The sequence below is a fragment of the Megascapheus bottae genome, chromosome 34, assembly GCF_031878675.1.
Source record: "Megascapheus bottae isolate mThoBot1 chromosome 34, mThoBot2.hap1, whole genome shotgun sequence".
In the NCBI taxonomy this organism is placed as follows: domain Eukaryota; kingdom Metazoa; phylum Chordata; class Mammalia; order Rodentia; family Geomyidae; genus Megascapheus; species Megascapheus bottae.
This window is the reverse complement of record NC_143542.1, coordinates 4,142,526-4,158,295: the sequence shown is the minus strand read 5'-3', so window position 1 is coordinate 4,158,295 and position 15,770 is coordinate 4,142,526. Positions and strand designations below refer to the sequence as shown.

Sequence of the window (15,770 nt, the reverse complement as noted above, 5' to 3'; positions counted from 1 at the left end):
CCTTCTTCCCACAACTCAGAGGTTCGGGGTTCTTTGGAAAAGAAGGCTGGGGATCATGTCCATAATCTTAACTACTTAGGGAGCTGAGATCTGAGTGAGTATCCAGGTTCAAAGTTAGCACAGACAGGAAAGTCTGTGTGACTCATCTCCAATTAATCACAGGAAAAATGGAAGTGACACTGTGGCTCCAAGTGCCAGAGTGCTAGCCTTGAGCAAAAAGAGCTCAGGGATAGTGCATAGGGCCTGAGTTCAAGCCCCAGGACTCAGTAAAAAGTAAAACAAAACAAAAAAGAATCTATTCACGGGCCAGGAGCATTGCCTAGTGGTAGAGTGATTCCCTAGCAGGCACAAAGCCCTGGGTTCAATTCCTTGGTACCACATGAACAGAAAAAGCCAGAAATGGTCCTATTGCCCAAATATTAGAGTGCCAGTCTTGAGAAAGCTCAAGGACAGTGCCCAGGTCCTGAGTTCAAGCCCAGGACTGGAAAAAAAAAGTCTCTTCAATTTTTGTCTGGGCTTTGAACCATGATCCTCAGATCTTTATATTTTTATTTAGTTATTTTTTTGGTCATGGGGGTTGAACTAGGCCTGGGCGCTGTCCCTGAGCTCTTCAGCTCAAGGCTACCACTCTACCCTTGAGCCAAGTCCATTTCCCGTTTTCTGCGGGTTAAATGGTTTCCCTCATTTGTCATAGTTAGTATAAACCTTGGACTCTTCTAGCAGAAGTTTTCAATAGGGCAAAACCTAGATACATAAGGCCATATAGGATGAGGCTAAATGAAAGGACCTCCAGGATATGGAAACAAGAACCATATAATGTGTGATTGTTCTTAATGAACTATGTTACTTCTCATCTCTTTTGTTATCCCTTGGTTATCTCATATTGGTACAGTATCTTACCTTGTTATCTGATAGATTGTATATATGCTTATTTGCTTATTTGAAATAGGATAGGGAAGGGGGAGAAACAAGATGAGGGGAGGGGTGGGATGGGCAATGGGGACAGAAACATGAGAAGAGGTAGCAATGTTTGTGAAGTAATGCACCTTCTATCTGGCGGATATAATGTAACTCTTCTATTTATTACAATAAAAATATACTAAAGGAAAAAATCTTAACTTTCACAATCTTTTCTAAGAATGTCATGGTGAAGAAGAAATTTTAGAGTTAACAAAAGCTCATAACTTTTCCAAGTCTTTTTATTTCCTCATGGATTGTATAGTATCATCCCTTTTGATGAATGAGTAGAATTCCCTTGTGAATTTTCTTGATCCATCCATCCACTGAAGGACATCTAGACTGATTCCATATCTTGGGTATGGTAAACGATTCTGCAATAAACATGGTTGTTCTCGTGGCTTAAAGAAAAAAAAAAGAAAAGAGTCTGAGGTCCTTTTGTGCCCGGGCTGGCTTTGAACTGCAGTCCTTAGAACTCAGCCTCCTGAGTAGCTAGGATTACCGGCGTGAGCCTCGGAGCTGGACTCCTCAGATCTTTTGTTTTGTTTTACCAGTCCTTGGGCTTGAAGTCAGGGCCTAGGCATTGTCCCTGGGATTCTTCTGCTGTCACGGTTAGTGCTCTACCCCTTTGAGCTACAGCATTCTAGGCAAGCACTCTACCACTAGGCCACATTCCCAGCCCAGATCATCATCTTGGAGGAGACCAGGAAGAGGATCCGGAGAGAGTGATTTTCTGGCAAGGAGAGGTTCTGAAATTCTGTGCTGGTATCATTAGTAGGGGATGGGCCTGAGGGGTGAGGAGACTGGAGCAGTAGGATGTAAGGCTGGAAGCAGCTATGAAACTTTCTTTTTTCATTTTTTTTCCCCTTAGGTACTGGGGATCGAGCCCAGGACATTGTACTTGCTAGACAAACACTTTACCACTGACCAACATCCCAGTCCTCGTCTTTTTTTTTTTTTAGCTAATTTTACTATTTTAATAATAAATGAATTTTATAATTATTTGTGATGAAAATATTTATATTCATATTTTTAAAAACACACATAAACCTGAGCAAGAAAACAGTTCTGAATAAAAGGCATCTTGAACAATGTGCCCATTTATACATATATATATATATATTTGTTTTTATTATTTATTTTTGGTGGGTCATGGGGGAACTCTGTGCCTGGGTGCTGTCCTTGAGCTCTTCAGTGCAAGGCTACTGCCCTGCCCCTGGGCCTGGGCATTGTCCCTGACATTGCTTCTGCTTTTCTAGTGGTTAATTGGAGGTAAGAGCCTCACAGTCCCAGATCTCAGATCTGAGCCTCCTGAGTAGCTAAGATTACAGGTGTGAGCCACTGTGCCCTGCTTTATTTGCTCTTTTTTTGTTGTTTTTGGCTTGAACTCAGGGTCTGAGCACTGTCCTTGACCTTTTTCAGCTCGAGGGTAGTGTTCTCTCACTGAGCCCTAACTCTATATGAGATTTTTCTTTTTTTTTTTTTGTCATTCCTGGGGCCTAAACTCAGGTCTGAGCACTGCCCTTGAGCTTTCTCAAGGTTAGCACTCTACCACTTAAGCCTCAGCACCACTTCCAGCTCCTTACCATGTATGTGTTACCAAGGAATCGAACCTGGGTTCCTGCATGCTAGGCAAGCACTCCACACTAGGCCACAATCTAGCCCCAGATTTCCTTTGTTTTAGGGTTAATGATGAGTCTCTATTGGACTTCCCTGCCAAGGTTGGTTTTGAATTCTGATCCTCAGATCTCAGCCTCCAGAGTAGCTATAATGTATAATGATGATGGCAGGAGTCACTGGTAATCCTCATGTCCTTATATATTTTTTTTTCTGATTTCCTTTACTGTTGTTTTAGAGGTGATATACAGCGGGGTTAGCTTTGTCCACATCAGGTAATAAGTGCATTTCCTTTTGCAGAGTATCACCGTTCACTCGTTCTCTCCCATTCCCTCCCTCCCGTCTCCACCCATGAGCTGCATGGTTTACTTTCATCAAAGTCTAGTGCGTCCGCTGCTGCACTTTCCCACCCCCTTTCCTAGGATTCCGTGCCTTCCCACAGACGTGCACCTGAATGCACGGTACATCAGGTAAAGAATGCAAAGTCATCAGAAAAAGAAAACCCGACCTCTTTGGTGTTCGTTTCGGTACGTGTATCACTTTGGCCCTGGGTAGAGTGGTGGGTGGCATGGCCTCTGACTTGTGCACACGTGTGCATGCACCTTGCCAATCCAGACAGGCAAGCAGTCCACCAGGGCACATAGACCTGTCTGTTGCAGAGGGCTGGGGAGATGAGGCTCAGGCAGGGCTCTGGGATGGCTGTGCGGCTCCCACCACAGCCCAGGCTTTTGTCTTTGTTGTTTTCAGATGGGCCTGGTTTCCCTGCTGATAACCAGGGCACCCGTGGATGCAGGGACCTAGTGCCCCAGTATGTGTCCTGCTGGCCTCCTGCCGGAATCCAGCAGTGGAGGAATCTAGAAGTAGAGCGCTGAGGAAGAGCTTTGGACTCTGTCCTCTTCCCCTGTGGAGACTACTTTGGTTTGGGAGGGAGGAGCCTGGGCCAAGCTCAGTGGGTCACCACAGCCCTCGTCTCCCATGGGGGTAAAGGGTCCCCAGCATAGTACAGTAGTCCCTGCATTGGTTGTGGGCTGACCAGTGGCTGTGGGGATCTCTGTGTGGATGCTGTAGTCTCGCTGGTGGGGTCTGCAGTCGTGGGCAGTGCAGCCGTGTTGGTTGAGCTGAGCAGTGGTGCCGTGGCAAGTCTCTGGCTCTCGTGTTGTGCTGGCTCACCGCTGGTCTCTGGCCTTTTCTGAGCTGTCTGGGCTGAGCACTGTGGGAGTTTTCTGAGTCTGGACACTGCAGTCCTCTGGTCAGTCCTGGAGTCCAGGCAGCCACTGGGCTGCTTTTGGGGCTTAGCCTCAGGGCCAGCAGGGGATGGGGGAGGACAGGTTGTGATTTTTGGTCCTTATGTGTACAAGTTATGAGTTTTCCCAGTTCCTGTGAATCGGTGGTGGTTCATGCATTTGTTGTTGATCTGTTGGGGGGAAGCACGTGGTAGGACCCCAAATCTCCTTGTGGTTAGGGAGAGCTAGGTGGTTCCCTGTTGTTTCGCTGTCATCTTTGTCCCCACTCCCTTTGCTTTCAGCCCTTAGAGCTGCTTACCTTGGGGCTGTGTAGGGCTCTGTACTTGGTCCTAAGAAGAAAACCAGGAGAGCTTTTGAGTTGAGGTGAGACAAGGCAGGCACACAGGTGGCAGGCTTCTCTAGAGGGACGGATGGCAGCTGCTAGGTTAAGGCCAGAGGCACATAGGGGGGATGGGGTGAAGAATGGGAGAGAGGAAAGGGTGAAAGGGGGTGGTGTGCAGATAGGGGTGTTTGGAGAGGAAGATGGCCGAGGGAAGCAATGGGTAAAGGATCGTAGAGGACTGACTTTGGTAGTCAGTATTTTTGTATTTCTCTTCAGTGTTTTGGGACAGTTCCCTGCAGGGGCACAGGACAGGGAAGTATATGAGAGGGGAGTCATGAATGAGTTCAGACATGAGCCAGGGGCTGATTCTATTTGAGGGGTGTCTGCCGCCTGCCCGACACATCAAGGAAAACCCGATAATGTTGGGCCTTCGGAACAAGGCTTCCTGGAAGGTGAAGGAGGGAGAAGCCCGTGGCGGTGTGGCCTGGAATGTGACCCTTACTTCCCATCAAAGGTAGGTTTTTTTTATGAGAACTGGTCGTGGGCAGTGTGGGGGACACAGGCAAAATGTGACGGGTCAGCCCTGTTGTCATCTGACTAGAGGAATGGCTGTTATGGTCCTAGAAGAAGACTAGAAGAATAGCTGCTAGAGAGGGAAGGGAAAGGAAGGATGGAGGGAGGCTTTGAGTAGGAAAAGTAGGGTAGTGTGTGTGTATGTGTGTGTGTGTGTGTGAGAGAGAGAGAGAGAGAAAGAGAGAGAGAGAGAGAGAGGGAGGGAGGGAGGGAGGGAGGGAGGGAGGGAGGGAGGGAGGGAGGGAGAGAACTGAGGACTGGAGTCTGACCCCTGGCCTTGCTTGCCCTCTTCAGATTTCCAAGTAGCTGGGACTGAACATGTGACTTGCTCTTCTAAGTGACACCTCACCATGGCAGCAATACCTGCACTTGCAGCTTTTGGCTTTTGGCTGGCTAAATGGAAAGAAGAATGTCTTTGACTATGGGTGCTAGTGGCTCAGGCCTGGAATCCTAGCTGCTTAGGAGGCGCAAATCTGAGGATTGGGGTTGAAAGGCGGCACAATCAGAATAGTGAGGCTCTTATCTGTGAGGCTCTTATCTCCAATTGGCCACCAGAAAAGCAAAAGTGGCGCTGTGGCTCAAAGTGGCAGAGAGCTAGCCTTGAGCAAAGGAATTCAGGGACAGGCCCTGAGTTCAAGCTTCATCACTGACACCTCAAAAAGAATACTCTTCTTGTCTGCCTGGGCTCGCTCTGAACTATGATCCTTGGGTCTCAGCATATTGGTACCTAGGATTACAATGCCTGGCAAAGAATGGTAATAAAAAGGGGGAGGAAGAAAGGAAGAAAAGATGGGAGAAAAAAGGAGGTTGTATAGGGAAGAAACATGCAGAGGCTGGAGCCGAGGATGCCTACGGGGATGTGGCATGTTCACCTTGGGAAAGGATGTATGGGACAGAGAAAAGAAAGTATAGGAGAGATCAGTGGGTTGGAGACATGGCTGAAGTTGTAAAGTATCTGCTTATCAAGCTCAAGTTCCTGATACACACCAGGAGGGGCCGGGAGTTTGGCCTAGTGGTAGAGTTCCTGCCGAGCATACTTGAAGACCAGGTGTGATTCCTCGGTATCACATACATAGAAAAAAGCCAGAAATGGTGCTGAGGCTCAAGTGGTAGAGCTCTAGCCTTGAGAAAGTCCAGGGACAGTGCTCAGACCCTGAGCTCAAACCCAGGACTGGCAAAAAAAAAATAATAATACATACCAGGAGCTTCAGGAGCTCAATTAGTTAGTGCACAGTAGTTATAAGAATACACACAAAAAAGAAAGAAAGATAGTAAGATACACCAAAGATGATGATTAAGGGATTAAGGTTAAGATGAAAACAGATAATCAGAAGCTCAGAGACTGGGAGCACACAAGAAAAAAGAATCCAGGGAGAGTGGCTTTCTGGCCAGGAGAGTCTCTGAAACTCTGTGCTGACGTCATTATTAGGGGATGGGTCTGCAGGGGTGAGGAGACTGGAGTAGTAGGGTACAGGCTGGAAGCAAACTATGTGAGTTATGAAACTGAGAATTATGAAACTCTCTGTTTTTTTCCTTTTTAAAAAAATTACTTGCATATTTTAAGAAAAAATGTAATTTCATAGTTATTATTTGGTGTAAATATATAGATTGTCATCCATTTTCCTGAAGAGAACCACAAATATCACCAAGAAACGATTATACATAAAAATGTGCAAAGCAGGGGCTGGGTATAGCTCAGTGGCAAAGCACTTGCCTAGCAAGTGCAACATCCTGGGTTTGATCCCCAGTACCCCCAAAAAATATGCAAAGCAAGCCTGGCAGGGTGGCTCACACCTGTAATCCTAACTACTCAGGAGGCTGAGATCTGAGGATCACAGTTCAAAGCCAGCCCAGGCAATAGAAGCCAAAGCTGTCAAACTCTTCTCTCCAATTAATCCAATTAATTGCCAGGAAACAAAGTGGGGCTGTGGTTCAAGGGTAGAGTGGTAGCCTCGGGCTGAAGAGCTCAGGGACAGGGCCCAGAGCCAGAGTTCAAGCCCCATGACCTCCCCCCTCCAAAAAAAAACCCCACAAAACACAACAACAACTGTAGATTACCAGGGAGGGTTTGTGGCACTGATAATCTGGCACTGAGGGCTCAAGACCAGCTGGTCTCTATTGTGAGGTCTTGTCTTAAACAAACAAAAACCAGGTAATATTTCCAAGCACAGGTCTCACAGCCTGAGGCTTTCAGTTTTAAGGGAGGACCAGCAGGTATCTGCTTATTGGCTGTTTTGGTGTGGATTATGGGGTCTGGTACTCAGGGCCTAGCCGCTGTCCCTGAGCATTTTTTTGTTTAATGCTAGTACACTATCACTTGAACAGCACCACTTCTGGCTTTTATTTTTGGTCGGTTGTGGGGCTTGAACTCTGGGCCTGGGCACTGACCATGAGCTCTTCAGCTCAACAATAGTGCTCTACCACTTGGAACCACTGTGCCACTTCTGGTTCTCTGGTGGTTAACTGGAGGTAAGACTTTTTTCCTGGACTTTTGTGTTGGGCTGGCTTAGAACCATGATCCTCAGCTCTCAGCCTCCTGAATAGCTAGGATCAGAGGCGGGAACCCCCAGCATCTGGCTCACTTCTGACTTTTCTCCTATTTTCTTGAAGATAAGAATCTCATTGACTTTGCTCCCTGGGCTGGCTTGGACTTTGATCCTGAGATCTGTCTCCCAAGTAACTGGGACAACAGCTAGAAGCCACTGGCACTCTGCAGGTATTTGCTTTTTTCTTTTCTTTTTTTTTTTTTTTTTTTGGCAGTCCTGGGGTTTGAATTTGGGGCCGGGGTACTGTCCTTGGACACTTTTTGCTCACAGCTACTGCTCTGCCATTTGAGCCATGCATAGCACCACTTCTGGCTTTTTCTGAGTATGTGGTACGAAGGAATCGAACCCTGGACTTTGTGCGTGCTAGGCGAGCACTCCTGGCCCCATTTGCACATTTAGTGAGCATCTTAAGTGTACAATGCCAGTGTGTTCTGAAACACACCCATTTGTGAAGCAGGATAAGCAATTATAGGCCAGCTCAGGGCCAATTACCTTTCCTTCTCCACCTGAGGAAGACTACCAGTCCCAGCACCCCAGTTTTGCATAGGGCAGTGGCCACCACCACCCCAACAAAGGCTCCCAGATTCAGAGGCTGAGACTCTGAGACTGTGATGCTGGCTGAGGTAACTTCAGAGGCCACGCTGGTGCTTCTCTCGCTGGTAGTCTTCGTCTGGGTGGTGGTCTTGATGGCTGGGGAAAGATCAGAAGTCAGCAGACTCTCCTGGAAGAGTGGGAGATGGGAGTCACACGGCAGATCTCATCTTGTGCAGAGGAATGGGGAGAGGGGAGCAGCAGTCCTTAGGATCCACTCACAGAGGAAGAGGGGGACGCTTAGACTCCAGATGGCCAGAGCTGGGTAGAGGGACCCACGCCTTAGAGCACCTGCTTAGCAAGTGCAGGGCCTGGAGTTCAAACAAAGAAACATGAAAGGCTTCCAGACAACCAGTTTAAAGCCCGACTCTGTGCCATTTATCAATAGTGAGCAAGAAGTCACCTCACTACTCAGAAATAAGTCACAGGAACAAAACATTGTTTTTAGTCATGGGGCCTGACTTCAGCCTGGGCGCTGTCCCTGAGCTCTTCAGCTCATGGCTACCGCACTACCCCTTGTGCACAGCCCCACTTCTGGTTTTCTGGTGGTTAATTGGAGATAAGAATGTCTCGGTCTTTAGTGTCGGTCTTTAGTGTCAGGGCTGGCTTTGAACCTGGATCCTCAGATCTCAGCCCCCTGAGTAGCTAGGATTATAGGCGTGAGCCACTGGCCCAGCGTTTTTGTTTTGTGTTTTACTCACACTAATGCTCCCCCCTCTTGAAGAACAGCTCTAAGTCTGGCGTTTGCTGTTAATTAGAGGGGAGGAGCTGATGGACTTTCCTGAGGAGCTTAGCTTTGAACTCAGCTCTTTTCGTCTCCAGAGTAATAATGCTGAAAGATGTGAGGCCCTGTCACTACCCTGGCTAAATAAACCATCGCGTGTGTGTTACTATTCACATTTAAACTCAGGCCTTGACCTCAAACTAGCATTTTTGCTGACGGTTAGCACTCTACCACTTGCATAATACCCCACTTCTATTATTCCCTGATTAATTGAAGATAAGATCCGCTATTCTGCCCACAACATTTCTATCTGTGTGAAATGAACATGCCTCCTGCTATTGTAGCAGGGGTGAACACAGGAAAGGGGCAATTAACGCGTGCATGGTGCTAGGCCAGCCTTAGCTCCTGCACTTGAACAGGTGCTGGAAAGGAGTTTATTATGGTGGATGAGACACAGTGACTCTAATAGCATGAGGGCTTGTGTGGGAGAGGGGGCCTGCTGAGGGTCAGGAGAAGAGAAGAAGAGAGGGAGAGGTGCCCCTGGGGTAGGGAGGGCTGGGAGAGGTGTTCTGGGAGGGAAGGGGAGATGGAATGTTAGGGTATAGTGATGGTGTGGGGATGGAGCAGGCCCCGAGACCAGGAGACCACCCCTCAGACGCCTGCTGTGGGCTCTGGACTGAGCTCAGGCTGTGGGAAGAGCAAGAGTCGATGCAGAAAACACAAAACAAAGGCAGGACATGTTCTAGCAGAGTCATCTTAACCTGCAGTGAGGGAGCAGCATGGCTGGAGTGGCTGGTGTTACTTAGAGCTTGGACTTTCGCAGCAGTGCTGAAGCACAGGGCGTGGATTGGGGTGACTCTCAGGAGACACTGGGAGGCAAAAGGGGGCGGGTAGTGGCCCTTGTTAGGGGATGGTAATTGGCAAGAGGAAACAGGAATGACATTGCCATGGTCCTGAGGTCAGAAGTCAGGGAGACAAAAACTGGGCGGGTGCCTCCTGCCTGTCATCCTAGCTGCTCAGGAGGCTGAGATCTGAGGATCAAGGTTCAAAGCCAGCCCAGGCACAAAAGGACCAAAGATTTTTAGCTCCAATTAACCTCTAGAAAATTGGAAGTGGGGCTTGGCTTAAGGGTAGAGTGGTAGCCTTGAGCTGAAAAGCTCAGGGACAACACCTGGGCCTAGTTGAAGCCCTGTGACCCCCCCACCCTCCACCACCAAAATAAAAGTGCAGGAGAAGATGTGAAGCATACAGGGCTGAGAGGATGTGGAGCTGGTGGTGGGGGCAGAGGCCTCACCTTCAGTGACGATGAGTTTGGTCCCAAGGATGGACTGCCAAGCCTGCAAGCCATAATCCTTCGTGTTCAGCTGCACTCTGCAGTAGTATGTGGTGCTGTCCCCCTGCCGAAGGTTGGAAATAGACAGGAAGCCCCACTTCCCATTCTTTGTGTAATTCAGGACCAGCCGGTTCTTGAAATGCGTATGGACGAAACCTGAGCTCATGTTGTAGATAAACTTCCCATAGAAGTCCTTCCATCTCCAAAGCAGATTTATCTTGGGATCTGAGGGCAGCTCCCAGGTGTGGAAGAAGCGAAAGGGGATTTGAACAGAGCCTCCCCGCACTGCAAAGATTTCTGCAGGCTGGACCATCCCATAGTCTGTGTCTGCAGGGAAGAGGAAGGAATGAAATCCCCGCTAGAGGAGAGGCAGAGCCTAGCCCTGATGCCCCTGCACCCCCACTCCAGGGCTTTGGTGGCACAGATGGCAGGGTTGGCCCTCTCCAGGCTTGGGAGAGGAAACTGGGGGAAGGGTTGGGGTCAGCTCACCCTGTGAGGCCCTGGCCACCTCCTCCCACACAGCCCTTGGCACATGCCCAGCACCCAGGCTCCCTGTGGCTTGGGCACAGCCTGTGCCACGGTAGTTCTGGCCACTCACCTGCCGTCCAGACTCCTGCAGGCAGTAGCAGCAGTGCCACCAGGACCCACGCCATGGCTGGTCTCCTCTGGGGATGAGGCCTGTGGAGAGCCGCAGTGTGAGAGGAGGGCCTGATAGAGCCTGGGGACTCGCAGCAGTGGGTGAAGTGAGCGGGGAGAGTGGGGTGTCTGGTGGAGATTCTGGGTCAGACTCCTTCTCCCCAGGGCTGAGGGAAGATGGACGCCTTCCCATGCCACATCCTGTGGCCAGCAACTTCCTTCACCATGTGGCTTCTCCTTTTCTTGAACTGAAGAAGGGCCTTCCTTGTTTCCTAGTGAGGAAACAGTCCTCCCGCTCCCACCTCCCCTTTGGTGCTGAGAGACGGCCTCACCTTGCCCTTGACCTCACCTGTCCTGTCCTGACCCCCTGCCTTGTGTGGTCCTTCACGTTGGCCTGGGCAACCTCCGCTCCCTCTGTTCCTTTTCTCCCCTGATGTTCTCCCCCTCCCTCCCATCTCTGGGTGACTCTGGCCTTCCCTCTTGTCCCTCACTCTCTACCTGTCTCTCATCTGGGGGGCAGGGGCTGCCCAGGGCCTGCTGGCTCTTTCAGAGAGAGGAAGGTGGGCATGAGACTTTGCTCAGCTTGGTCTGAGACTCACGTGTTAGAAAGGGTGAGGAAGAGGATGGGCCTGGGACCCACTGGCATACCAAGACCCTCTGATGATCTGGAGGCTCAGCAGGATTCGTGGTCCATATTTTAGGGTGTGTGCATCCTCCCTCGCTGGCTCAGATCCCCTGGTCCAAGGCCGAGCAGGCATGTTTTATTTCCTGGAATGCAAGAGAGGACCCAGGCCCTAGGACCAGCTCAGGTGGTCACGATGTGAGCCTCCAGGGCCTGGGTCTTACACACTATGGGTCACTGTGGCCCTAGGGTCTAGGTTGGCACAAGCTGAGCCTAGGGAGGGAGACCCCACCTGAGAAGGGTGGAGTTGGCCCAGGTGGAGGCCTGACCAGGACACCAGGTGAGGCAGGCCTGACAGAGGCGCAGGCACCCAGGACTGGGGGTTGGTTGCCTTAGGCTGCAAGGGGTAGAAAGAGGAGGGACTGCAGGGTGGGGTGGGTGGTAGGGGGCAGGGCCTGAGGTGAAGGCGGGACCCGTGTCAGGGGCAGGCAATGGAGGCTCAGGCTGGGTCCCCTCTGTAAGTAAAGTGGGTCCAGGTGTAGCTTCCAGCCAGTGTCACTGTCCACTGGGCCGCTGCTCACACTGGAGGCCTTCCTTCCCCCAGCTCTGCACCCTGCTCCCCTGGGCTCTGGAGCCCTGAGTGCCCTCCGCTGTTCCAGGACACCTGGAAAATGCCTAGTTCTGGCCAGGCCTAACCAAGTCAGCCTCAACCCAGTGCCTTGACCTGGGGGAGTCCTCTGGTTTGCAACCTTCCGTGCCTCAGGCCTGTTGCCCTTCTTAAGTAACCCACCAGCAAAGGGAGAGGCCACTGAATCCCCTAACCCCACCTTCCCTGTCCCTGCCACACCAAGACTTCCTCGTCTCCCCCTTAGCCCCAATGCCTATCTCCTCTGGTGCCACCCCAACTCTGGCCTCAACGCTGGGTGTTGGGGCAGCGTGCAGAACTGAAACCACCTGACAGCTGCTTTGGTTCGCCCACTACTCACGCCTGTGGCCACTCACAGGTCCCAGCTTGGGCATGGGGACATCTTCCAGAGGCCTAAGAATAAAGTGCTGCACAAAGATGCCAGGGGAGGAGTCCTGAGGCCTGGATGGGAAAGGAGGACTCGCACATGCCTGTCCAGGGTGGGAAGAGGTGGGGTCAGGGGCTGCCAGCCTCAATCTCCCTTTCTGGAAGAATCCATCTCCCACCTACTTTGTAACCCTGCAGCCTGAGGGGAGCCCAGGTCACAGGAGGAAGGTGACCAACCACCCTGGGGGAGGAGAGGCGGGAGGCTCCAGAGGAGAACTCCAGCCCTAGAGGAAGTCTGCCTTAAAATACATTTACAATTAAGACTTCTACAAAGGGAAATAATGTACTGTTTCCATACATGAATATAATATACTTTCATCATATTCATTTCTATTACCTTTTTTCTTTTTGGTGGTACTGAGGTTTGAACTCAGCACTTGACGTTTGCTAGGCAGACAATTTACCACTTGCAACACAACCATAGCTTTTTTGTTTTCTCTCTTTTTTGGCCAATCCTGGGGCTTGAACTTAGGGCTTGGGCACTGTCTCTGAGCTCACAGAACTCTACCAGTTGAGCCACAGTGTCACTTGACGTTTTCTGTTTATGGACCACACTGAGGAATCAACTGCAGGGCTCCATACATGCTGGGCAGGCGCTCTACCACTAAGCCACATTCCCATTTTCTTGATTTTTCAGCTAGGTTATGTTTTTGCCCAGGGCAGCCTCAGACTTCAATCATCCGACCTCAGTCTCCTGAGCAGCTGGGAACACAGGTATGTGTCACTCTGCCCAGCTAGCGCTCTTCCTGGAGCTTCTTTGGAAACAGAGCCGACACTGTGTCCATCAGAAGTCCTGACTGATGTCCCCAGCCTCCTCTGGGAAGAAACCAGCTCAGTCATGGCAGCAGCAGCCAGGACTAATGCAGACTGACAGACAGGCAGCCTGGAGGACCCAGCTTGGAGGAGAAAATGAAGCGAGTGCAAGAACCCACTGTGTGTGGAAGTAATTTTTGTATGCTGGTCTTGGAGCGTGAATTTAAGGCTGGGCACTGTCCTTGCGCTTTATCAAGGCTGTTGCTCTATCTATATAAAAACTATGGGCTGAATCCTAGGTACTCAAGAGGCTGAGATCTGAGGATCAAGGTTCAAAGCCGCCTTGACAGGAAATTCTGTGAGACCCTCATCTCCCTTAAGCACCAGAAAACCTGAGGCGGCACTTTGGCTCAAGTGGTAGAGCAATAGCCTTGAGCAAAAGCAGCTCAGGGACAGTGCCCAGGCCCAATGGAACAACATCCCCCCTACCCCACCCCATCCCCCCCAAAAACAGAAAAAAATTACTACAGGCCTAGAAGGATTTTTTTTTCCCCCTGGTTTTGGGGCTTAACTCAGGACCTGGGCTCATCTGTCCCTGAATTTCTTTTACTTAGGGCTAGTGTACTAAAACACTGAGCCACAGTGCCACTTCGGGCTTTTTCTGAGTTGTTTATGAGATAAACCTGCTCTGACTGGCTTCAAATCGTCATCCTCAGTTCCCAGCCTTCTGAGTAGCTAGGATTACAATTATGAGCCACCAGCACCAGCCTTGGAGTTTTACATATATACATATACGTATACATATACATGTACATGTACATATACATGATGATAGCTGGTGGCTCATACCTATTATCCTAGCTACTTAAGAGGTTGAGATCTGAGGACTGTCATTAAGCTGGTCTGGGCAGGAAAGTGTGAGACTCTTGTCTCTAGAATCTCCCAGAAAGCCAGGAGTGGAGCTGTGGTGCAAGTGGTAGAGTGCTAGCCTTGAGCAAAATCGCTCGGGGACACCATCCTGGTCTTGCCTGAGTTCAAGCACCAGGAACAGCACCACAAATAAAATAGTAAATAGCAATTTCAAAACCCCAGTTATGTCTCCCAACCCCAAACACAGTATTTTTCCTCCTCTTGCTTTCAAGCAGTACTGAGGAACAGCAATGAGTTAGTAAAGGACAGACTTGGTCTTCTAGAAGTGAGTTGATTTTATAAGGAACGTAAGAAAACTCAGAGAAAACTCATGGGAACCACGGGGGGAAAGGGGAGAGCCCATCACACAAGCAGTGGGCAGGGCGCATGGGCTCCTGGCCCAGCCTGGGCACATCCTGCAGCCACATCTGGCTCAGGGACACAGAGCGTTCGTGCTCTGTGGGACTGCCCAGAGGCAGTCCATCTCCGCCGCCCCCCGCCCCGCTCCGCCCCCCCCACTTCTACCCCAGACCTTGGCACCACCTTAGGGGAAAGGAGGGAAGCTGGAAGACTCAGGAATTAAATTTTCCACCCACCAATTTTCCGTAAAGGAAAAGAAGAGTCATTTCTGAGGTTATAGTTGACTCAGTAACTGCTGCACTTACTTTACACACATGCTTTCTCTGCACTGGTCCCGGGACTTAAGCTGTTTTTCTGTTTTGTTTTGTTTTGTTTTGTTTAACTCAGCCTGGGTGGTGTCCCTGAGCAATTCAGCTCAAGGCTGACAGGCTATCACTTTGAGCCACTTCTGGTTAATTAGAAATAAGCATCTCAGACTTGTGTGCAGACATGGGAGGGAGGGCTTTCCGCCTTAAAGGGGGCCACGAGACCAGACAGGGCACTGCACTTTTAGGATACCATGACTGTTTAGTGTATTCCCGGCCTTAATCACTTACTTTGGCTGTGTCCTGTGTCCTGTGGTCTTTGCTGCGACACTTTGTCCTCCTGATTCTCAGTAGCCTTAGCTTTGCCAGTGTCCAGATTGCATTAGAAGGCTGCCCTCTCTGCATTGCCCAACCCAAACACAAGGCTAGGATTTCAGGGCACTGCCAGGCTGCCTTTCCCACCTCTTCCTGCTGTTCTGAGGGTGAGGAGGCGGGAAGGGAGTAACAGCGGGGGGGGGGGGGGGGGGGGGAGGGGAAGTGGCAGAAATGGGGCTGGTGAGGTGGCCTGGTCACTAAAGTCATGGTTGTGTTTGCGCAGCACTGGCTGGCAGTGTTCAGCCCGGAGGGACCCAGCAAGAACCTGGAGTTAGAGGGGTCTGGGGTCCAGGATGGGAAAGGCCTGGAAATCTTATCTACCGAGAGGGGAGGCGGAGGCGGAGGCGGGGGCGGAGGCCGCTCTGACCAGGCTGTTTTGCAGCAGTGTGAGAGGGCTGGTGGTCACTGGTGAGGGAAGGAGGCCGGCGGCCGTGTCTGGACTTGGGTTTGGGAAGGCTGGACATGGAGGTGCTTTCTGCTGCCTCTTGTTAGCCATTATACGATGATAAAAAAAAATTACAAATTAAAACAAATGCTTTTGGGATGAGGGAGTGAAATTCCCCGTAAAGAGCTGCTGGGTAATGGCTGCCACCAGCCAGCCTCAGAGGGTATGACAGCCCCACCCAACTGCCTATCAGTGCCCCCTTCCCACCAGCTCAGCTGCTCAGAGACGGCCAATCTCGCCTAACTTCTGCACCATCTCCCTTTCCCTGGCCGAGCCATCCATCCTGGAGGGCCTACAAAGGCCCCGACCACAGGTCTACGGTGCCAAACAGCAACGACTCCGACCAGTATCAGTGTGCCAATCTCAAGCCACACGGAGGAGTCAGC

General features: G+C 50.5%; 1 protein-coding gene across 1 annotated transcript; it reads right to left on the bottom strand.

The window, feature by feature from the left end:
- Nucleotides 1-3,890: 3,890 nt before the first annotated feature.
- On the bottom strand, nucleotides 3,891-10,739 carry LOC150042683 (paired immunoglobulin-like type 2 receptor alpha). Its single transcript, XM_090324156.1, has 4 exons — nucleotides 10,506-10,739; nucleotides 9,869-10,234; nucleotides 7,752-7,949; nucleotides 3,891-4,147 (listed from the first exon to the last, which is right to left on the bottom strand). Exons 1-4 carry the CDS (start codon nucleotides 10,558-10,560, stop codon nucleotides 4,113-4,115), a joined length of 654 nt encoding a protein of 217 aa, XP_090180282.1. The 5' UTR covers nucleotides 10,561-10,739; the 3' UTR covers nucleotides 3,891-4,112.
- Between the last annotated feature and the right edge of the window lie 5,031 nt (nucleotides 10,740-15,770).